The 24,017-nt window shown below is 38.1% G+C and overlaps 1 protein-coding gene across 5 annotated transcripts in view; it reads right to left on the bottom strand.

The window, feature by feature from the left end:
* Positions 1 to 14,082: 14,082 nt before the first annotated feature.
* IL18R1 (interleukin 18 receptor 1) overlaps positions 14,083 to 24,017 on the bottom strand; it is a 38,973-nt gene continuing 29,038 nt past the window's right edge. For all 5 annotated transcript variants that reach the window (XM_033124294.1, XM_033124295.1, XM_033124293.1 and 2 more), the window contains 3 exons: positions 22,245 to 22,406; positions 18,037 to 18,195; positions 14,083 to 16,126 (listed from right to left, as the gene is read on the bottom strand). In XM_033124294.1, the coding sequence (XP_032980185.1) occupies positions 15,765 to 16,126; positions 18,037 to 18,195; positions 22,245 to 22,406 (683 nt within the window). In that variant the 3' untranslated portion in view covers positions 14,083 to 15,764. The remainder of the gene's footprint in view (positions 16,127 to 18,036; positions 18,196 to 22,244; positions 22,407 to 24,017) is intronic.

The following is a 24,017-nucleotide window of genomic DNA, read 5'->3' on the forward strand; positions in this document are numbered from 1 at the left end:
TGAATTCTGAAAGAAAAAATATCTTTTTCTGACAGCATTTAATATGAAGCAAGAATTTATTGGCACAGAGAGAGAAATAAATTTAAAGTCTAAAGTCACCAAGGTAGTTTCTGTACCTATTTATTCAGAGAAAGCTTCCATATATAAAATATAATTAAGAACACCTCTGTTCCTTTGATAGAAGAACTTAAGTTAATAAGGACCTTATAACACTCTGAGACCACATTGGTCAGAAAGAGGCCTATCTAGAAAGCATCTTGGTTAAGTCCAGATAACACACTCCCTCACAAGTCTGATATTCTAAGAAAGGTAATGCTGAGTCATCTGAGCACATCAAAGCCCCAGGGCTATGTCTACATATAACTAGAGGATACCATAAAATACAAATGGAGACTAAGTTCACTTTGGGATGAAGGCCAAAGAAGTGTTTTGCTGAAGTGAGGGTGGGACGATAGGCGAGGGAGATAGCAATTATATCTCGAAATGAGCCCACAGTGTATCCATCATTGATCACGAATCTGTGTAGGATTCCAGGTGGATGTGAGGGTTTGTTTTGGCTTTTTTTTTTTCAGGCTTTTTCCAAAGAGATCATGGGGAGCAGATGAAAGGGTATTCCAGCATGGGGATGTGGATGGCTGAAACCATGGATATTACAGAACCCTAAGCAGACTATGGTTTTTCCTATACACACATACCTAGGATAAAGTTTAATTTATAAATTAGGCATAGTGAGAGATTAACAATAATAACTGTAATAAAATGGAACAATATACTGTAATAAAAGTTATGTGAATGTAGTCTCTCTCTCTGATAAACAAGACAGCTGCTAAGTGACTAATGGGAAAGTAGCATATATAACCTGGAGACGCTGGGCAAAGAGACAATTTACATCCCTAGTAGGACAAAGCAGGATGGCATGAGATTTCCATCACAGTACTCAGAACAGCGTACAATTTGAAACTTATAAATTGTTCATTTCTGGAATTTTCCATTTAACTTTTTGGACTGTGATTGACTGCAGGCAACTGAAACCATGGAATGTGAAAGCACGGTAAAATGCAGGGTCTTAGCTTCTGCTCCCCACATAAGAACGCAGGACACGGTGAGGCCAAACAGGAACACCCACGGAGCCATAGACTGGGGAGTCATACCACTATATTCTCGCTAGCGGCTGGGTTGGAGACACAGGAAGCAGGGGCCGCACAATGAGAAACCCGCCGTCCACTTCTCTGCCACCAACCTCACTTGCTAGCTGCAATCCACAGTGCTAACTGCAATCCGTGCTTGCTAGCTCAGCCATCATCTTCTTGCTAGCCCCCATTTTCTGCTGGCGTAGCCACAGCAGTTGTATTAGTGGCCAGTGGCTCACTGGTTACAGCTGACGGTCAACTAGCCACAGTTGATGGCCATCCAATCACAGTTGATGGCCATTGACTACCTGAGCCAGCACCTTTCCACGTGAGGGTGAGAGCCTGGAAACTGCACTCCTGACTCTGTCCCCACATGGATATGGGGGGACTAATATAGATGATACTCAACTTCTTGCTCTGTCATCAGGAAGAAAATGGTTTTATTATTCAAGACAGAGAATGTAGTAAGAAGTGTAGGCTTAGAGAAATTAGAATATGTTCAGTATAAATAGTTGAGTTTTAGATGTTATGTATATTTCTAGGTAAAGCTACCCAACAGAGAGCTGAATATATTCTTCTGGAGCTCAGAAACCAGGTCTCAGATAGGCAGAAAGATTTTGCTCTTTAGGTTGGATGAAGTGACAGGCAAGCATGAGACGAAGAGTCCAGAAAGCGACCTGGAAATTTTTAGAGGGAGGGGGCATGGGACAGAGAAATAGAAACCACTAAAGTAAGGTGAAAAGGGAATATTAAAATGGTGCTATGAAAACAAGGAGGGAAAGATTTCACTAATCCAAGGGAGGTTTCAAGAAGAAAAGAGGGGCGAATGGTATTGAATACAACAGAGAGATCAAGCGGAAGGATTGAAAAGTTTCCATTAGTATTGGCCATCCAAGTACTGATGTTGGAGTATGGAAGATACTGCCACAAATGGAGCAGGGATTAATGAGAAGGCAAAGGGTAGCCTGCCTATTTTAGAACCTTGATTTGGAACAAAGTTTTATTAATAGATATAATCTGTTGACTTTCGAACAATGAAAGGTGTGCCTTACCCCAGGTCCCACCACAAACACACGTCCCCTCCCTTTTGCCTCCAAATATAGTTATATCATAATTTTAATCAAATAAATATTTAATGTTTACACCACTGTGACCAGGTAAATATTATTTATGGCAGAGCCATCAAGCGCTATTTGACATTTGTTTGCATATACCAACTTTTGTTCCACTTGAAGCTAATAATTATTTTTTCTCATTTGATTACAGATAATCCCTGTATAACACGGTACTACTATAACACGGTTTTGCCCTAACACGGTTTGAGAATTGGGGAAAACCCTCCTACAACACGGCATCCTAGAACACAGTTTCACTCTAACACGGTTTGAGAATTAGAGAAATCCCCAAACAACACGGAGCGTAATAAAAGCTTTTAAGAGCAAAAGATATCTCATTCGAAATTAGGCAAATCCCCGAACAACACGGAACATAATAAAAGCTTAGTAGTGATAACGAAGAAAACATTATTTAATACATATTAATATGTTATACTTTTGGTGAAAATTGCTCTAATAAAGATATTTCTCTTGATTATAAAAATATAATGGTATTTCGTTTTAAGTTTTGGAAACTAACCCCCTTTTTTGTACTAATTCTTTGTTTCGTATAACACAGATTCGCATAACACGGCATTTTTTAGGAACTTAACAACCGTGTTATACAGGAGTTACCTATACATTTCTCTAGACCTATTGTTAATTCCTTTCTAAATTCTCCACTAGAAATGTAAATTGCCACTCAGTGCATTCAGCACGCTAGGAAATCTATCTTCTTCCTGAAAATGGTCTATGTGGAACTTGCTCTTCTACTCAAATATAGTTTATGCACAATTGCCTTTCTTAGGTTTCCATTTGCCATGAGCCTGGAGATAATTTTTACTACTCTTGTAAGTTGGATCCCCTATTTCTGCACCTTAAACTGTTTTCTTCTTAGGGAATGCTCTTTTTCGGAGGCCCACCTCTTCCAGTAGACCTCGGACAAAGGGTACATGGGAAGTAAATATCTTGAGACCTTATATGTATGAAAAACTCTATTTTGTCTTCATATTTAAATAATTGTTTGGTTGAATATAGAACTCTAGGAAGCACATCATTTTTACTTCCAATTTTGAAGGCATTTCTTTAGTCATTTTGCTGAGTAATTTGTAGCCCTTAAAATCTGGAAACTCGTGTTCTTCAATTTTGAGATATTTTCTTTAATTATTTCTAAAATATTTGTTTTTAATTTCTCTATTCTCATTTTATTAGTTGTCTACTTATTTTCACTTTATATTTTATTACTTTAATTTAGACTAATATTCTAATTCTTTTTTCCCCTCTGTTTTCAAGGTAGTTAGCTTTTTGTTTTATGTTCTGGGTGACATTTCACCATCCTCCAATTTTGATATTTTGTTTTCCCCTTCAGTTATTTTTAATTTCCAACTCCATTTTACTATGCTCTGGTATAACATAATTTCTTTGAGAAAATTAAAATTTGTTTATAAATATGTTTTTTGTTTGGCTTATCTCCGTTTCCTCCAAGCTCCATTTTATTGTTAATCTTGACCTCTCATAGTGAAGGACATTCTCAAATGTGTACTGATTTTTCACTGTTCCCTAACATTAAAGAACATTTAAAGATTGCATACACACACACACAAAACAAACAAACAAAAAAAACTGGAGATCAATTTTGCTTAGAAACAATACACAAATTTCTAAATAAACTATTAGTGATTTAAATACAAAGGTTATTAAAAAAATGAAGTGGGATTTATTACAGAAATGCAAGAATGCTTTGACATTATGAAAACATTATTATTTTCTAAGAAGAAAAAAATCACATGATAATCTCCGTAGTTGCAGAAAAGGCACTGAACAAAAGTCAACACCCATTTATGTTTTAAAAAAATTACTTAATAAAATTGGAACTAATGGAGATTTTTTTTTTTATTTTCACAAACTTTATTTCAACAGTAATTATGCTTAATGATATGTCAGCTTAAAAACAGTTTTCCAATATATTTTTGGTAACTTAAACCTTTAGATTTATAATAAATTAATTAATAGATATTTATCAAACACATGTCATTTCTAAGTAAGATAAAACACTGAAACAATTACTCAGCATAAGTTTAAGTTACAAACACACACATGGTGTGATCCAAAAATACAATGAATGTCCAAATTTTTAAAAATTTATTACAGTAAAAAGACACATCGCCACTAATCCCCCCCAAACCACTCCCCTGTCCCCTCGCTTTGAACACCCCCATCCCATCATTCCCGCCACCCTCTGAAGCAGCCCCGGAAGACCTCCCTCGTGTCTTTAGTTGTGCCGCTGCGGCTACCCCCACATCCCGAACCGATTCAAGACGTCTGCCCCCCACGATCACCCTGACCCCGGGGGAGACCCAGAAGTCCCGCAGCGCCAGGTCCGGTGGATGAGGACACACCGCAATGCCTTCATCTGACAGAAATTTCCGGATACCAGAAGTGATGCGTGACACGGAGTGTTGTCATGATGGAGGATGATTTACGACACACTTTAAAACACACGTTCTCTCAGCCTTAGCTCACACCCAACTGGCTGCCTCAAACAAGTTGAAACTTGTCAATCACTGTTTAAGTTTCGAGGTGTTGCTTCCCATATTGAAGATCCCTGCCTTTCCGTTGGATGGCACTCCACTGCAGCATTTCACCATATTTCTACAACAACAGAAAGGCTCAGTGTCACACATCACTCCCAGCACGGAAATTTCTGTCAAATGGAAACACCACAGCGTGTCCCCATCCACCGGACCCGGCACCAGGAAACCTCAGGCTCCCCTCCAAAGTCAAAAGGACCATGGAAGGCAAACGTTCCGAACCAGCCCAGGGCACTGAGGCAGCCACGACAGTGCAACCAAAGACACTCATGAAAAAGCACCTCCAGAACTGCCCCAGAAAGCGGCGAGAACAAGGGGAGGACTGTGTTCCCAGCGAGGGGGAGTGCCCTGAGGGGGATCCATGGCAATGCGTCTCCCACTGCAATACATTTTTTTATTTCAACATTTACTCTATTTTTTTTTAATTTATTGGGGTGACAATTGTTAGTAAAATTACATAGATTTCAGGTGTACAATTCTATATCACATCATCTATAAATTACATTGTGTGTTCACCACCCAGTCAGTTCTCCTTCCATCACCATATATTTGACCCCCCTTACCCTCATCTCCCACCCCCCACCCCCCTTACTCTCTGGTAACCACTAAACTATTGTCTGTGTCTTGAGTTTTTTATTTTTTTTTACTTAGACGTTTATCATTTATATCCCTCACACTGTGGACCCCCCTCCCCTCATCCACTATTTCTCTGACATCTCACCGAGCCATCCCATTTCCACTGTCTCCACTCCCAATGCTATTATTGATTATGTTCCCCAGATTAATTTTCAAAACCCCGTGGCCATCTTGTGGTTTCTGATTGTTTTCTAATCCCCTCACCTTCCCCCTTAACCCCACCCCCCCCCGCCCCTCTAGCAACCCTCAGTTTTTCCTCTTTGTCTCCAAAACTGTTTCCGATTAGTTCATTCACTTATTCTTTTCTTTAGATTCCGCATGTAAGTGAGATCATATGGTACTTATCTTTCTCTGTCTGACTTATTTCACTTAACATAATGTTCTCTAGGTCCATCCATGTTGTTGCAAATGGTAAGATTTCTTTCTTCTTTATGGCTGCATAATACTCCATTGTATAAATGTACCACAGTTTCTTAATGCAGTCATCTACCGATGGGTATTTTGGTTGTATCCATGTCTTGGCTATTGTGTATAGTGCTGCAATAAACATAGGGGTGCATAAAGATTTTTGAATTGGAGTTTTGGATTTCTCTGGATAGATACCTAGGAGTGGAATTACTGGATCATAGGGTAGTTCCATTTTCAGATTTTTGAGATACCTCCATACTGTTTTCCATAGTGGCTGCACCAATCTGCAATCCCACCAACAGTGCACAAGCGTTCCCTTTTCTCCACATCCACGTCAGCACTTGTTGTTTGTTGATTTATTGATGATAGCCATTTTGACTGAGGTGAGGTGTTATCTCATTGTGGTTTTTATTTGCATTTCTCTGATGGTTAGTGAGGTTGAGCATTTCTTCATATGTCTGTTTGCCATCTGTATATCCTTTATAGAAAAATGTCTCTTCAAGTCCTCTGCCCATTTTTTAATTGGGTCGTTTGTTTTTTTGGAGTTGAGTTGAGTGAGTTTTTTATAGATTTGTGATATTAATCCCTTATCAGATATATCATTGGCAAATATCTTTTCCCATTCAGTAGGATCCCTTTTTGTTTTATTGATGGTTTCCTTTGCTGTGAAAAAACTTTTTAGTTTGATATAATCCCACATGTTTATTTTTTCTCTTACTTCCCTCGCGCGAGGGGATATATCAGTAAAAATCGTACTCCGGGTAATGTCTGTGAAGTTTCTTCCTATATTTTCTTCTAGGTATTTTATGGTTTCAGATCTTACATTTAAGTCTTTCAGCCATTTTGAATTTATTTTTGTATATGGTGTAAGGAGGTGGTCCAGCTTCATTTTTTCGCATGTGTCTGTCCAGGTTTCCCAGCACCATTTATTGAATAGACTGTCTTTACCCCATTGTACATTCTTGCTTCCATTGTCGTAGATTAAATGGCTATATAGGCATGGATTTATTTCTGGACTCTCTATTCTGTTCCATCGATATTTGTGTCTGTTTTTATGCCAGTACCATGCTGTTTTGATTACTGTAGCCTTGTAGTATAATTTGAAGTCAGGTATTGTTATACCTCCCACTTTGTTCTTATTTCTCAAGATTGCTGAGGCTATACGGGGTCTTTTATGGTCCCATATAAATTTTAGGATTATATGTTCTATTTCTGTGAAAAACGTCGTTGGTAGTTTGATAGGAATTGCGTTGAATATGTATATTGCCTTAGGCAGTATGGACATTTTAACTATATTAATTCTTCCTATCCATGAACATGATATGTGTTTCCATCTATTTATATCTTCTTTCATTTCTTTCTTCAGTGTCTTATAATTTTCTGAGTACAGATCTTTTACTTCTTTGGCTAAATTTATTCCCAGGTATTTTATAGTCTTTGGAGCAATTGTAAATGGGATTGTTTCTTTAATTTCTCCTTCTGATGTTTTATTATTGTTATATACAAATGCAACTGATTTCTGAATATTAATTTTGTATCCTGCTACTTTACTAAATTCATCTATCAGCTCTAATAGCTTCTTGGTGGAGTCTTTAGGGTTCTCTACATATAGTATCATATCATCTGCATACAATGATAATTTTACTTCCTCCTTACCAATTTGGATGCCTTTTATTTCTTTTTCTTGTCTGATTGCTGTGGCTAGAACTTCCAGCACTATGTTGAATAGCAGCGGAGATAGTGGGCAACCTTGCCTTGTTCCTGATCTTAGGGGAAATGGTTTTACCTTTTCCCCATTGAGTATGATGTTAGCTGTGGGTTTGTCATATATGGCCTTTATTATGTTGAGATATGATCCCTCTATTCCCACTTTCTTAAGGGTTTTTATCATAAATGGCTGTTGGATTTTATCAAATGCTTTTTCTGCATCTATTGGTATGATCATGTGATTTTTATTTTTCATTTTGTTAATGTGGTGTATCACATTAATTGATTTGCGGATGTTGAACCACCCTTGCATACCAGGGATGAATCCCACTTGATCATGGTGTATGATCTTTTCAATGTATTGCTGAATTCTGTTCGCTAATATTTTGTTGAGGATTTTTGCATTTATGTTCATTAGAGATATCGGCCTGTAGTTTTCTTTTTTTGTGGTGTCTTTGTCTGATTTTGGGATCAGGATGATAGTGGCTTCATAAAAAGTGTTTGGGAGTTTTCCCCCCTTCTGGATTTTTTGGAAGAGCTTGAGGAGAATAGGTGATAATTCTTTTTTGAACGTTTTGTAAAATTCACCTGTAAAACCATCTGGTCCAGGGCTTTTGTTTGTTGGGAGATTGTTGATTATTGATTCAATTTCCCTGGTGGTAATCAGTCTATTCAGGTTTTCTGTTTCTTCTTGAGTTAGCCTTGGAAGGTTGTACGTCTCTAGAAAATTGTCCATTTCTTCCAGATTGTCGAATTTGTTGGCATATAGTTGCTCATAGTAATTTCTTAAAATTTTTTGTATTTCCGCGGTGTCTGTTGTCACTTCTCCTCTTTCATTTCTGATTTTATTAATTTGGATCCTCTCTCTCTTTTTTTAATGAGTCTGGCTAAAGGTTTGTCAATTTTGTTTATCTTCTTTAAGAACCAACTCTTGGATTCATTGATCTTTTGTATTGTTTTTCTGGTTTCTATTTCATTTATTTCTGCTCTGATCTTTATTACCTCCTTCCTTGTGCTCCCTTTGGGCTTATTTTGCTGTTCTTTTTCCAGATCCCTTAAGTGTGAAGATAAACTGTTGATTAGTGATGTTTCTTGTTTCTTTAGGTAGGCCTGCAATGCTATGAATTTCCCTCTTAGAACTGCTTTCGCGGCATCCCATAGATTTGGGTCGTCGTGTTTTCATTTTCGTTTGTCTCGAGATATCTTTTGATTTCTTCCTTGATCTCCTGCTTGACCCATTCATTATTTAGTAATAAGTTATTCAGCCTCCATGAATTGGTGTGTCTTCCAGTTTTTTTCCTGTACTTCATTTCTAATTTCATAGCACTGTGATCAGAGAAGACAATTGGTATGATTTCAATTTTCTTAAATTTATCTAGACTTGTTTTGTGGCCTAACATATTGTCTATCTTGGAAAATGTTCCATGTGCGCTTGAGAAAAACGTGTATTTTGCAGCATTGGGGTGAAATGCTCTGAAAAATATCGATTAAATCCAAGTGGTCCAATGTATCATTTAAGGCTGTTGTTTCCATATTGATTTTCTGTCTGGAAGACCTGTCCCTTGTTGTCAGAGGTTTGTTGAAGTCCCCTACTATGATATTACTGTTGATCTCTGTCTTTATGTCAGTCATACCTGTTTTATATATTTAGGTGCTCCTATGTTGGGTGCATAGATGTTTACTAGGGTTATGTCCTCTTGTCGGATCGATCCCTTTATTATTATATAGTGCCCATCTTTATCTTTTAATATGTTCTTCATTTTAAAGTCTATTTTGTCAGATATAAGTATTGCAACTCCAGCTTTTTTCTCATTTCCATTTGCATGAAATATCTTACTCCAACCCTTCACTTTTAGCCTGTGTTTGTCTTTTGTTCTGAGGTGAGTCTCTTGTATACAGTGTATACAAGGGTCTTGCTTTCTTATCCAGTCAGCCACCCTATGTCTCTTGATCGGAGCATTTAATCCGTTTACATTTAAAGTGATTATTGATAGGGACATAGTTATTGCCATTTTTAAATTTGTAGTTAGATTGTTTTGATCTTTCTTCTATTTACAGAAGTCCTTTTAGTATTTCTTGCAATGCTGGCTTGGTGGTAATAAATTCCTTTAGCTTATTTTTTTCTGGAAAGCTCTTTATCTCTCCATCAACTTTAAATGATAGCCTTGCTGGATAAAGCAATCTAGGTTGTAGGCCTTTGTTTTCCATCACTTTGAGTATCTCCTGCCACTCCCTCCTGGCCTTCAATGTTTCTGTAGAAAAGTCATTTGATAGTCTTATGGGAGTTCCCTTGTATGTAACCCTTTGTCTTTCTCTTGCTGCTTTTAGGATTCTCTCTTCATCTTTAAGCTTTGCCATTTTAACTATAGTGTGTCTTGATGTGGACCTGTTTGGGTTTATCCTGGTTGGAACTCTCTGCACTTCCTGGGCTTGTAGATTGGTTTCCTTCATCAGGTTGGGGAAGTTTTCAGACATTATTACTTCAAATATGTTCTCAATCCCTTGCTTCCTCTCTTCACCTTCTGGTATTCCTAAGATGCGCATGTTGTTGCGCTTGATGTTATCCCAGAGGTCTCTTAAGCCATCCTCATTGTTTTTTATTCTTTTTTCTTTCTGTTGTTCTGTTTGGGTGATCTCTGCTACCTTATCTTCTAAGTCACTGATTCGATCCTCTGCTTCATCTAACCTGCTGGTAATTTCTTCAAGTGAGTTTTTAATTTCGGTAATTGTGTACTTTAGTTCTAACTTGTTGTTCATTATGATTTCTACGTCCTTCTTTATGTCTTCTCTAAGCTCCTTAAACATTCTCATCACCAGTGTTCTGAACTCTGTCTCTGAAAGGTTGGTTACCTCTGCTTCATTTGGTTCCAGTTGTGGAGGTTTCTTCTGTTCTTTTATTTGGGACGTGTATCTTTGTTTCCCCATTCTGGCTGACTCTCTGTGTTTGCTTTGATGTATTAGGTAAATCCCCTAGAGTTCTTCATTCTCGCTAGGTTATCTTATGTAGTATGTGTCCTTTATATTTGACTTGTACTACTTCGTTCTTCTCCTCTGCGTGTGCTCCAAAGGTGACTCTTGTGTTGTGTATATTGTCTTGTTCAAGAAGATCTTTAATTGCTTTTTGCTTGTGAGTAGGTGGGGTTAACTCCTAGGCTGACTCATTGTGAGACTTGGCTCTGCCCACCACAGGGCGTTCTGCTGCGTGAGGGTTGACCACTTAAATGTGGTTTGGCCTCTATGGGCTCTTGTGCCTGCAGAGAATTCCCTCTGTGTGTGTGACTTGTAGGTCAAACCCAGTGGTACTCTGGTTTGGTCTGGAGTTGGCCTCTGGATATGTTGAATCTTGTGCCTCTTAAGCTGGGCCCTGGTAGGGCAATTTCAGAACAAAGCAAATCACCAAGCACAACAACAACAAAGAAAAAAATCAAATACATTCACATGTAAAAACACCCGATAACCCCCACTCGACACAGGAAAAGATATCAAAGATATAAAGATAAAGCAAAACAAAACAAAACAAAGCAAAACAAAAAGCAGCGCCAGTCTTGGCTTAAGCCCACCAAGTAATGTCCAGGTTGTCCTCTGCTGTACCAAAGAGCCCCCTTCTTATTGCCCAGGCAGAACCGGTCACCTGGTGCCCAGAGTGACTTTGGGACTATAGATTTAAATGCGTGGGCCTGAGGGGTCTGGATGATAGTTTTTACAAAGTCAGTGCAGTTTCTGCCCTTGCCTGCACCTATGCGCACTGAGAGTAGCCCCACCAGCCCCGTGTCCAGTACTCCTGAGTCTTAGGGCACTTCTTCTGTGTGTGTGTGTGTGTGTGTGTGTGTATGGGGGGGGGGGTGCGGGCGGGAGATTTCTGAGCTGCTGAAAGCCCAGAGCTGCGTCTGCTGCTTACTGCTGATCCCTGGGAGTGTCTCGGCAGTAGCACTTGCCCAGCCGTAGGCAGGCCAGAAAGGGTGGGGGCTGGGGATGGAGGGGTCTTCTCTCTCCCAGCCCAGCCGCACGTCACCCTCTTCCCACAGGCCAGAAAAGGTGGTGGCTGGGGGTGGAGGAGTCTCTTCTCTCCTAGCCCAGCCAAAATCACGCTCTTCCCAGCCTCCTCCCTGGGTCAGGGCTGCCTGTCAGTCTTCCCAGAGCCTGAGCACTACTACGGCTCCTCTGTAATCTGACACTACTCCTCAGTTCAGGGGCCAGTTTAAATCTCTGGAAGGGCGGGCGTAGGATTGGAAGAGTGGGGGGAGGGGCCCAGGTATGGAGTCTGTGTTCTTTGTCTGCCCTAGGGCCCACTAGCCGCCCCCCCCACCCCACCCCCCGCGGGAGAGATCAGCTGTGGGACGCAGGGAAAGAGCCCACCTCCTGATTTTTGTGTTCTCTGTTTCGCCCTGGGATCCCCTGTGTGTTTGGAACTGCGGGTGCCACCGTGGTTTTCGCCGCCGCCGCCGCTGCGGGCCCATGCGTTTTCACTCCGCTCCCTTCCTTCCTTCCCCTGATCGCCCAATTAGCGCACCTTCAAGTAATCCTTCCACGAGTCTCTTAGCTGTTCAGAGTATGAGGTCATGAGTAGAAAGAAGCCTGCAGCTGCAGGGAATTCACGAGTAGAAAAACTTAACGGGGTTGGCCAAGTACGAGATGTTCTTAAATTATTTAAATATACTCATGGTGTGGTGTGGATATGTAAAATAATATTATACTCAATGGGGAAACACTAGGGCCTTCCCACTAAAGATAGGAACAAGACAAGGATATCTACATCCATTATCATTTAACATTATATTGGAAGTTTAATTACCAATGCAATTAACAAAAAGAGCAATTAGAGGCATCTCTGAGGAACAGAGGACTCCCAAAACGTAATTTGAAAGTCTGTTTTTAACATTCACCGTTAATTATTAAATACACACATCAAGTTGTAGCAATTGTATAAATGGGACATTGCATCCCTGGTTGTGTGAGTATGTGAATCCACAATACAGGCCGCAGAGATAGAAGCTGGTTTTCATAAGCTTCACTCAGAATTACAGGTGTGGTCTCAGACCTCCCAGGACCGTGATTACTATTGGTGTGGCATGCAGGTGGGCCTGGAAAGACCCTGTATCCTACCACAGCACACACATCCTGTTTTCTGTTAGATTTGTGGCTTGACTACTTCCTGAAGAGCCCTCCTTTGCTCATAAGCTGGCCTCTCAGAGTAGCTTCTGCTCAGAAAGATGGCTTCCCCCAACCCCTGCATCCCCTCCCTCAGAACTGCACTTCAGCCCCAGGTGATGAGTTATTTCCTCTGAGTATTTAAAGCTATGTTTCAACTCAGCCTTGGCCACTGGTTTTGTCAGCGTCCCTACTTCACACAAGCATGTGGACAGCTACAGGGGAAGCTCATCCTCTCTGCGCCTTGCAGATAGTCCTGGTAAGCTGACAATTCGGCATCCATATAGGGTGAGCTCCTGGTACCTGTCAGGGTCTAACTCCCCACACCGTGGCAGACGCCACAGTGGGCATGGTCCAGTCAAGTGGGTACTTTCACCCTGTGGAGGTCTTGAGTGCTAGTTCCCTTCTTCCCCACCCCCCCATCCTTACCCTAGTAGCCTAGAAGAAAGCCTGAAGGTTCTTTGCGCTTTTTTTCCTCCTGTGAGTCACTTCTAAGCAGCCCTACTTCCTCTCTGCAGGACTCTGTCCTAGACACTCCTAGTATAAGGTGACTCTCCAGGAAAGGGCCTGCAGGCTCCAGAAATGTAACCCAAGTCTCACTGTCCAACAAGCAGTTCTAAAGAGAGGATGAACACCTCTCCATCCCAGTCTTGTCACACTTGCTTGTTCTGTGACCTGGGTCAAGTCAGACATAGTAAGTTAGTTACTATGTCTCAAGTTCCTAGGTTTAGAATATATAAGTCATAAAGTCTCTCTCTGATGTACAAGAGTATAACTCTAATTTAATAAATGCTTCCAGTACATAATAGACATACAAGAGATATTTCTTCATACATCTTAGAGAGTTGGTTATTCCCTGATGCTCTGAAATGGACTCCATAATTTCAGCATATCTGAAGTCATAGCAGAGAATGATATCATTCTATCAATAAAAGTTATTTATTGGAAATATTTGCACTTAAATTAAAAACTATGCACATTAATTAACCGGCATGTAAAGAACTAATATTTGTGCTGAGTATTGAGGGGCCTTGTGAAAGAGGGAAAGGAATTCTTCTTTTGCTCCTGAATGGAAGGTAAAACGAAGAAGGTAGACAAAAAGTGATTTGACATTTTAAAAAAAGATAGATGTAGGAGTTCATTTGAAATGCCCCGTGTCTTATTAAACAGGCGGGAATCTACATTCAGACTTAAAATGAAACAGACGTCAGGACACTTCAAAAATAAAGGCACTGGACCAATGATTTATTAATGTATTTTAAAGCATACATTTAATGTACACATTTAATAAAAAATGCATTTCATATATTTTAAAGCATACTTAATAAAAAATCATAATGATTCTATGTATTAGAGACTATAATGACAGCAATGAAATTCCTCTTGACCTTATATTTTTACATATAAAACATGTTAGCATGTCAATTCTTTTACTTTTTTTACCCACCCAACTAGCACACAAAATTGTATGCTCTACAAAAATTAAATTACTTTCTTACACTGAAAATATAATGAAAATCTCATTATGTTTTCATTTTCAGCCATATCTACTACAACTGTTTTAAACAGTCTCTGCTCTAAACTTTTCTGGAACATTCATGCTCCACGCTTGCCCTAAGCTGCCTTCCAGACTTACCCAACTCTTTCCTTTCTCTTTATGCTGATATTTGTCACTCACTCGGTGATTTTCCTGGACTGCCATTACTGCTGGGGCTGTCATGACAGTCCACTGTGCTGGGCTCACTTTAAGGAGACAGATAAATATGTCTTCTAGGGTCAAAAGTTGCACTTATCCAATGAAGAAATATCTTTTGCTCTACTGATATGCTTCACCTATGTGCTTCTCTCTACAAGTACAAATGCCCTCAAGTCAAACTGCCTTCCTCTCCAAATCTTTCCTTTCCTGCTTTCTTGCCTCCATTTTAGTCCACAGCTAAAAAACTGATCTACATAATAATAACAATAATAGTAATAGCAACACTTACAGAATATTAAGTCCATGCCAAGAACTGTTGTAAGCACTTGATTTATTCACTTAGCTACTTTGTAAAGTAGGTATAATATTATAAATTATAGCTTTACAGATGAGGAAACCAAGGCACAGATCGGTTAGAAAATTCTCCAGAGGTCACAGGAGTTGCAAACCCAGGATTGGAGCTCCAGGACCTTGATTGTACAACTCATATACTAAACCATTTGCTGTGCTACCTCCACCCTGAAGGCATTTTAAATATGTAAGTTTTAAAAAATCAAGCAAGTAACTATCTTTTTTTGTTGTTGCTTAATGGCTAATATGATCTGACACCCATCCTGTATATAAACATTTATGTAAAACCAACAAATGTTTTTGATCATTTTTGAAAGAGCCAGAGAATATTTGAATTAAAATCTGTGTCTCTCATGAAAGATAAAAAGTTATTTTGGGTTCCTTTCAAGAAGTTCCCACAAATAGACCCAGTTAAGCAAGCCCTGTGCGGTACCTTCGTAGGGTTCCAAGAACCACGGGCCTGCTTCTGGGCTGGGACATTTGGACACATCCTGTGGCCAACACCCTGTTACAGCATACGTCTTGCTCCCCTAATTGGCACGCAATCCTGCCAGCTCTCTCCCACTGTACATGGTGTTTAGAGGTACGTAGCTATTGTGGGAGCGTGAAAGCACCATTCCAGTCACTGTGTCACCTACTGGCTCATAGAAAACACCACTTCATAAACTTAAAATCCTTTAATGTAATCATTAACATTAAAAACTCCTAAAGATGTGCCCTTTTTGTAAGGCGTAAGTTATTCTGCATCATTCCAAGCCACGGTATCCAGTTATGAAAGAGGGAGAAAGAGGAGATCCGTTTTTTTTTGAATTCTAGAGTCTTCTGAGAGCACACGACTACAGCTCAAGTTTCAGTCTGATTCCTGGCAACCTAATGAGAAGTTTCATTTACAAACTGAGTTGGATTTTCATAGAATCAAATATTTTGAACAATATTTTGTTATAAACAGGCTCATCCACCCAATCTCCAGAGCTTCAGGAGTTCTTTCTTACAATCCGCTTTTCTAAAGATCAGGACTGTGAAAGCAAGGCAAGACTTCTGATTCATCTCTATAAGGCTTGACCGTTTTTGCAGGCATCAGATAAAGAAGATTTTTCCAGAACCTTGAGTTATGAGGCAGAGATTTATCAGCCTTCCACTTCAGAACTCTGTGAGATTTCAAAAGCTTTAGTGATTGGGGTAAGACTGTGAAGTCACTGACAGGTGTAAATTCAATTAAGATTATTTTAATTTTCCTTTCCACCAGTGCTTCATGGAGTCCACTTTCAAGTTCATATCTGACTTCATTAGACATGTAACTTTTACTCAGGACAATGATTAGTCTTCGGCTTTTCTCTATCAGTGAATGGATTTCATCAACAACAGCTGAAAATGCAAGATGTAGAATATTAAATTAAGAGAACTGAAAGGGTGAGCATGAGAGAAAAATCATTTTGCAGTTTAATTTTGTACTATTTAACTCTTAACTTCACTAATAAGTTTTTCTTTAAGACAAACCATTTATTCTCAATGTTATACATCTATTAAAAGCAATTATCTAGTTAACAATGATGACGAATACTTAGCACTTACTCTGTGCCACTCCTTCTTTTAAATATTTTATGTATATTAACTTATCTAATCATCATAATGAACCTAAGAAGAAAGTATTGTCATCACCCCCATTTTACAGATAAGGAAGCCAAAACAGAGTGGTTAACTAACTTGCCCAGAGTCGCATAGCTGGTAAATGGCAGAACCAGAATCTGAACCCAAGTGGTCTGGTTCTGGAGTACATGTTTCTATTACACTGTCTTCTTGCCTCTCCACACACATATGGGGGAGCATGCTGAAATCAGAATTTAAAAATAAGACAAAACAAAAACGAAAACCCTGCCAGTATTCTAGACCAGAGATTGACAAACGTTTTCTGAAAATGGCCCAACAGTAAATATTTCAGGCTTTGCAGGTCATGACCGTTTTTGTCACAGCTACTCCCCTCTGCTACTGCAACTTAAAATGCAACCAGAAAACATGTAAGCAAATGCTGTAGCTGTGTTTCAGTAAGGGTGAAAAGTCCATGGTAACCTATGGGTGGTGGATTGCCAACCTCTGGTTTTTGTTTTTTTTTCAACCTCTGTTCTAGACCTCTGGCCCTTTTAACCAAAACTAATTACAATAGAATACAAACATTATTTCTATTTAAGAAATAAGAAGAAATTGCTTTTTCAAAATAACTCCTAGAAAATAATGGTAAAATAATCAAATTGATGTAAAGGCAAGCAGTAGTGCTTTCTAAGTTCTTATACAAAGAACCGACACAAAAATATCACAGTGTCGTATGCATTCGACAATATGGCATATTATTCCTTTTCAGAAGTTATGTGTAATTAAGCAGTATATTTTCTCTTTGTAATTCGTAATATTAATATTTTCTGTTTCTAATTTGTACTACAAGTACTAGTTCTTATTTACTGCTGTATCTTCAATGTCCAGCTCAGAATTTGCAGAGGATGGCACTCAGAAAATGCTCCCTGAATGAAGGATGGTAACAATGGAGACGTTTGTATTGCATTTGTAATGTATCAGCACCCGAAACATTTTCACGTGAGACTCCCAGTTTGCTCTGGAAGACTTCAGAGAAAACATGGAAATGTTACTAAATTTCTTTGATTCTGACTGTACTTTCCTTCAAAATATGTGTCAATGCCATTTGTGTTCCTATATTAACTTTAATTTTTGAATTGCATAACTAAAATACGTTATGAACCACCAATCAATCTCCTTTTGCTTGTCCTTTTCCAGCTCTCCTATTTTCTGCTTTACTTTTCTCACCAATGTCAACACAATAAAGAACAAGCATTTTCTGGTAAGAATCCACCTGTGTTCATAGTCCAAAGGACGATGTTTTAAATGAGGAACTAGTTCTGCTGTACACAATATTATGAAAAGAGGAATTCTTAATGACTGTCGGGCACTTCTAAATAAATGCCTCATGATAATGCCAATCCTGGACCTTGTTCTGAAAATGTAATACTCTCTCCCTTTCCCCAAATTTCGGAGAACTGTGAAGTGCGATGAAGAGACAGGTCCTAGAGAGGCCATTTCGGGAAGCAGCGTAGTTAGCTTGTTTTCTTGCTATAGATTTTATTGATTTAGGGATCATTTCTGGTTAGAGGACCACGATCATTTCTTTGTTTTTAAGCAAAACAGGATAGCCTTTGGGAGGCTTTCCTATTTATCTTTTAAAAACAAAGCCTCCCCACTCGTTTTCTATCTGGCATTCCCTTTCTTACCTCCTCCAGGCACCACATCCCTTTCAAATATGCATAACTTATAGCCGAAATGTTTCTCCAACACCCTGGGCAAAGTCTCCACGGCAAACGTGTGCTCCTCTCCACTCTCGGGTCGGCATTCTTTTAGATAAGACACAAAAGCATCGTATGTTTTTCCATCTAGGAGATAAGGTTTAGTCGTTTAATTAGTGTGTCAATAAAAGCTTATTTAAGCTCAGAGTTGAGTGCAAGTCATGAAAAATGGGAACAGAATCAATGAAAAAGAAAAGTTGATAGCATGCTCACATCCATACTCATTGAATTGTACACATTCAATATATGCAGTTAATTGGTATTATATCAATTTACCTCATGAAGCTGTTAAAAAAACGGAGAAAATATTTTTGATGGAAAATAAATTGAAAAATACAACAAGAATATTTAAAACTAGGTGATTCATAATGTACTTCAAATATTCTTTGGTTCTTTGATTCTCTTTTATGCATTATACTTTATTTCTGATTTTTTAAGTTGTCAAAAACAAGGAAAAATTCAATTATTATTAAAAAGAAAAATGGCATCCTAAAACTTTATATGCTAATCAAGCAACCAATTAGCAAAAAAAAATTTAAGCATGTAAGTTAAGACTCCCCCTTTTTGACACCACAGAGGGATAGAGAGAGATGTGAGTTATAGATCAGGGAATTAAAGGAACAACTTGAAAAGTTTTACAAATAACACATTAGCAGATGCAAGACAGTGTAACACAAACAAAACTAACAAATGCAATAATCAGGTCAGAGAATAAGGAGTGATCTTTGTGCACATGCCTTCTGAAAGAAGTCAATTTTGACTCAGGTCTTAAATAATTTAATAGACGCTAATCCTGATGGTACAGGAAGTAGAGGAAGTAGTAAAGGAATGTTCTACCCTTGTCCATTGACAATTGGTTAGATGATGGAAGAGATTTTTGCTTGGGTCTATTATTGAGGTTAATGAATTTGCTACTGAGTTGAAGTCTAAATATTATTGGATCCTTTATTAAAATTTAATAGGATGAAACCATTCTAGGTGCGTGTACCTTGTGGTATTCCATCATTTATGTTCAACAGACCAGCCCAATACCGTGTTTCCCTGAAAATAGGACCTAACTGGAAAATAAGCCCTAGCATGATTTTTCAGGATGATATCCCCTGAACATAAGCCCTAATGCATCTTTTGGAGCAAAAATTAATATAAAAATTGGTCTTATTTTCCGGGAAACATGGTATCTTCAGTAGCATCCAGGCTCACAAGACAACACTTTCTGCTAATGGACAAAAGCTTCTTCAGTTCTGCTTACAGCATTCTAGTTCAGCAGTTCTGGTCAGAACCTACGGTTGACTTATAACAATTGCTTTGCAGAATTACGTGTACATAAAAGGCAAGACATCTGCAGAATTCACATGCATATCAAAGATAGGAAAAGTTGGTAAAAATAGTGCCAGTTCTTGGTGGAATCATGATAATTCTATTAGATTGCTGTGAAATGCAGCTATTTATTAGTATAAGTAAAAGCTAGTGCTTCCATTAGTATAGCCATTATGTCAGTGATTAAAACAGGCACTAAGATGTAAAACATAAAGAAGTGCGCTTTTTAAAAAAGGTATATTTTTCTTATAATCAGGATGAAATTAACTGCAATAATTTGGGAAGACAATTAAGTCAAATTTATATTGTGATGTGCATGTTATATAGTTTTACTCTTATCCATGGAAAGTTAGCTTTTCAACTATTAATTAGCTTTCAAGATAATTAGTTAGCTTTCAAATTCATTTTTTTAACCAATTCTCTTTCTCGGTTTAGCAAATCTGTAATTTATATTATAATTAATTTTAAACTCAGGTAATGAAAGGTTTGGTGATTTTGATAGTTGACAAAGGGAAAGTAATAATTTTTGTTTGTTTGTTTTGCTTCTGTATAAATGAAACCAACCAATGAATGGATATTTGGAACTATAAGGTGTCAGTTAGACCAGTACTTCTCAAACTCTGTGTGGTGAATGACCACGTTTTAAGTTAATTTTAGTGTTTTTCGTTGATCAGTTTCCTTCATTCCCAATTCATCATAAAACAATACAGAACCCATTTTTGAATATTGCAGCAATATCAAATTACAATAAAAGTTTTAATTTTTGTACTTGTATCTCCATTTCTGCCTTTCTCACAACTGATCTCTATCCATGGACCACATTAAGTAGAACTAATTTAGAGCACATCTCTAAATGTCTCTGTGCATTGCCACATTGCAAACTAAGAAATGTGAATTGGAAAAATTATCTGTGAATCAGGTCAAACACAACTGGACAGTAAAAAAAAAAAAAAAATCTTAGTTGAAAATCAGAGATATTAGCAAATGCCTACTCTTAGATACATACTGGTCTATGAGAGACCTGTTTATAAAAATATCAAATACAGACCCCTTCTCCAGTTTGTTACAGCATCTCCCTCCATAGCAAAATCACACACAAACATGCAGTTTCAAAGCTAAATTAATTAACTTTGCTAATTTTATATTAACAGACTAAAAGTTATAAATGTGAATAATTAGTCTCAAAAGAAAAATATAAGAATTGCTTTATAACTTGGATTAGGAAGGCTATTTTACTTATGACCAGAAATTCAGAAACCATAAACGAAAGAATAAATTTGAGTACATTACACAATCTTCCACATAAGCAAAGTCAAAAGACGAATTATAACTTGGGAACAATATTTACATTTCATATTATAGACAATAGGCTAATCTCCTTAAATGTAAATTGTCTAGAAATAAAAAAGGAAAAAAAAAACCCAACAACAACCTAATAGAAAAATGGATGGCAGTGCGAGAAGGGAAGTACAAATGAGTCTTAAACAAATGTAAAGTTGCTCATGCTCTTGCATAGTAAGTGAAATGCAAATGAAATTACATGGAGATACAACTTTTTACCTATCCCATTGGCAAATATCCAAAGGTTGTGGGTAAGACTATGGAAAAAAAGCTACTCCCATCCTCTGAAGGTAGTAGGTAGTTAGTAATATGGAGGGCAAATTGGCAACATCTATCAAAAAAACAATGCTTTCTATTTCCAGCAATTCCACTTTGGGAATTTTCCCTTCCATTATACTGCATACACATGAAATAATGACTGTACAAAGCTATCCGTCACATCATTTCTGTAATAACAAAAAGGTGTAAACAACACTAATGTCCATCAAAAGGTGACTAAGTAAACAGTGATACATCCACAGAAATAGAATAACTGTATGGGTTTTATTCATAGTAAAACCCTAAAAAGTGAAAGACTATAAACTATATGGAAGGATATCCAAGGCATAGTAAAGCAAAGTCCAGAATAGCGTGCGTAATACACCAAGATTTGTTTATTAAGCAGAAGTGGCCTAAGATTCTGTATTCATATTTGTTTGAATGTACTATCAATGGAGGATGAGGTGGGAAATAGACATGGGACAGGCTGGCAGGGAGACTTTCTACTATATAATTTTTTAGACTCTTTGTGCTGTGATTCTTAGACTTTTTGTGTTTGGAACAATGTGTGTCCTACACTCACACACAAACACACACACACAAAGCAAGTATGATGGATTAACTAGATTTTTTTTAAATTCAGTAATTATAATGAACCTTGAAGACTTCTAGTCACCTTTTAAAAATAGAAGGACTAAGACATAGAGTCACCACGATAGAAATAGTAGTAGGTAAAAACCGGCAGATCTAGGGAACTAGATCCCAAGTCATTTGGCTTCTAGTTCAGGGTTCCTTTAGGTATATCATGCAGTCTCTTTTGCCAGGTTAAAATAATGAACCATAATACAATTCGATTCAACTTAAATGACCTTTATTGAGCGTGCACACTTCATAACGTGTCCAAGATGGTGTATGAACAATGACAGTGATAGGTACAGTCTCTGGGCTCAAGCATTTCACAGGGCATTTAGGAGGACACGACACACATGCATGAAAGAATTAGAGAACAATTTTTGGCAACATATCAATAAGCACAAGGAAAGGTGGCACAGAGAACATTTATAATGGAGGATACGTTTGAAGCAATTTTTCCTATGCGAAACCTCTACTATACATTACATCAACAACATAATCAAAATAAGATGAAGATTAATGTTTCTTTGTTAGGTTTCTTAATAAAACCATAGGATAAGAAATCCCAGCATGACGATATTTGTTACCTGTTAACGTTTCATCTCTTCCCATGAAATGTCTATAAAATAGAGCCAAGTCAACTCTATAAATGACACCCACAATCACTAGGCACACAACTACCACTGAGATCGAAACAGCTGCGATCATTCCTCTAGTGAAGACGTGGCCTGGGATATCATCCAGATCTTCTACAAAGAAAAAGGGAATAATTAATGACAGAAATTTTACGTGTCTTCCATCATGTTGCCACTGGTACCCAACATGTTCCATTGAGTTATTCCGCATTCCTGCCATTAGTTTGGAGCAGTGATCTTTCTAGTCCCATTTTTGAAGAATAAAAATGTGTACAAGGATATTCAGAGACCTGAACTGAAAGCACTGTAATGTAGTTTATCCCTACTTGTGGAAGTCAGGTCTCCAGGACTATAAACCACTAGGGTGAAATACAGAGGGACCGAAACATAAATCTCAGAGAGCAGATTGAGAACCTAAATGGAGGCATGTAGTCTTGAGAGCCAGTGCTGAACTGAGACTGTCTGGGGCCCCAGCCTGGCTCTGTCACTTATTTTGTGTCCTAGGAAATGTCATTGATGCACTTGACTCTTAGTGTCTTAATCTATAATATGAAGTTAATGATTTCTGCTTCATGTATAGCGTTGCTTTTGGTGGGCAAGATTAAATGAGATAGTGCACACAGTAGTTAACATAGTATCTGACACACAGGTCTGAGAATTTTATCTTTTTTTTTCTTCTTTTTATAAAAGTGGTCTTTGGGGGAAAAAATGTATTTTCTAGACTGATTCAGTTTATGCTCATTATGGACAATATGAGCTAACACAAAGGAGTAAAAAGGATAAAATAATTTTTAATAACCATCCCACAATGTGGTAATGGCCACTGCTAGCATGCTAGTAGTATATGTCCTTTTTGGTTTTTGTTTTTAGCTAAAAATATTGACTTAATTGGGATCATATGGTAATCACTCTTTATTACTTACCATTATATTCTAAGCATTTTACTAGTTCTTTAAAATTACAATTCATAATATTCCAATATTTAGATTGATTACAATTTTTCATAACGATACCTAGTGCTGCAACGAACACATGCATAAACCGTTATCTCTCTTTCTGATTATTTTCCTAGAGTAGATTCTAATCGTGTGGGGATTTCTAGGTCAAAGAGCATAAACGTGCATAAAGCTCTTGCCATCTTAGCACAATTTTCAGGAATGATCTTTCCAGTAAAATTAACTATTAAGATATAAGTAAGCAACTATAGTTGCTTAATAAGTGACTTTTGAATAAAGCCAGGCCCTGGGGTTCCTGTGTCTTTTAAAGGTCTACCTATCCATAACTGTGCCACACAAATACACAAACACACACTCTCACACTGCCGCACACTCCTCCAGGGATAATGGTGGAGTGGAAAACCCTATACCCCAGATGACATTTGTGAGCACAGAAGGAGAAGTGATCAGGGCAGAGACCTCTCTGGCAGGGGTAAGATGGCCCGTCATGCATGGATCTGAGAGGAGAAGTGTGCGTGGTGGCAAGCAGTAATCAAAAATTCAAGGAAGGCCATGGATCAAACAAAAATAATGGACTTGAAAGACTCTCCCTCACAAATGCATGGACCGAGGCACATACAGAGGGTGCCAAAAAATGTATACACATTTTAAGAAAGGAAAAAACTTTCTTAAAATTGTAATACTCAATATATACCGATAACAAAAGATGAATACAAGTCATGTGTGTACATGTTTTTGGCATCCTCTGTATATTCATGTGAGGTAGAGG

This window comes from Rhinolophus ferrumequinum, chromosome 13 (genome assembly GCF_004115265.2).
Source record: "Rhinolophus ferrumequinum isolate MPI-CBG mRhiFer1 chromosome 13, mRhiFer1_v1.p, whole genome shotgun sequence".
NCBI classification, from domain to species: domain Eukaryota; kingdom Metazoa; phylum Chordata; class Mammalia; order Chiroptera; family Rhinolophidae; genus Rhinolophus; species Rhinolophus ferrumequinum.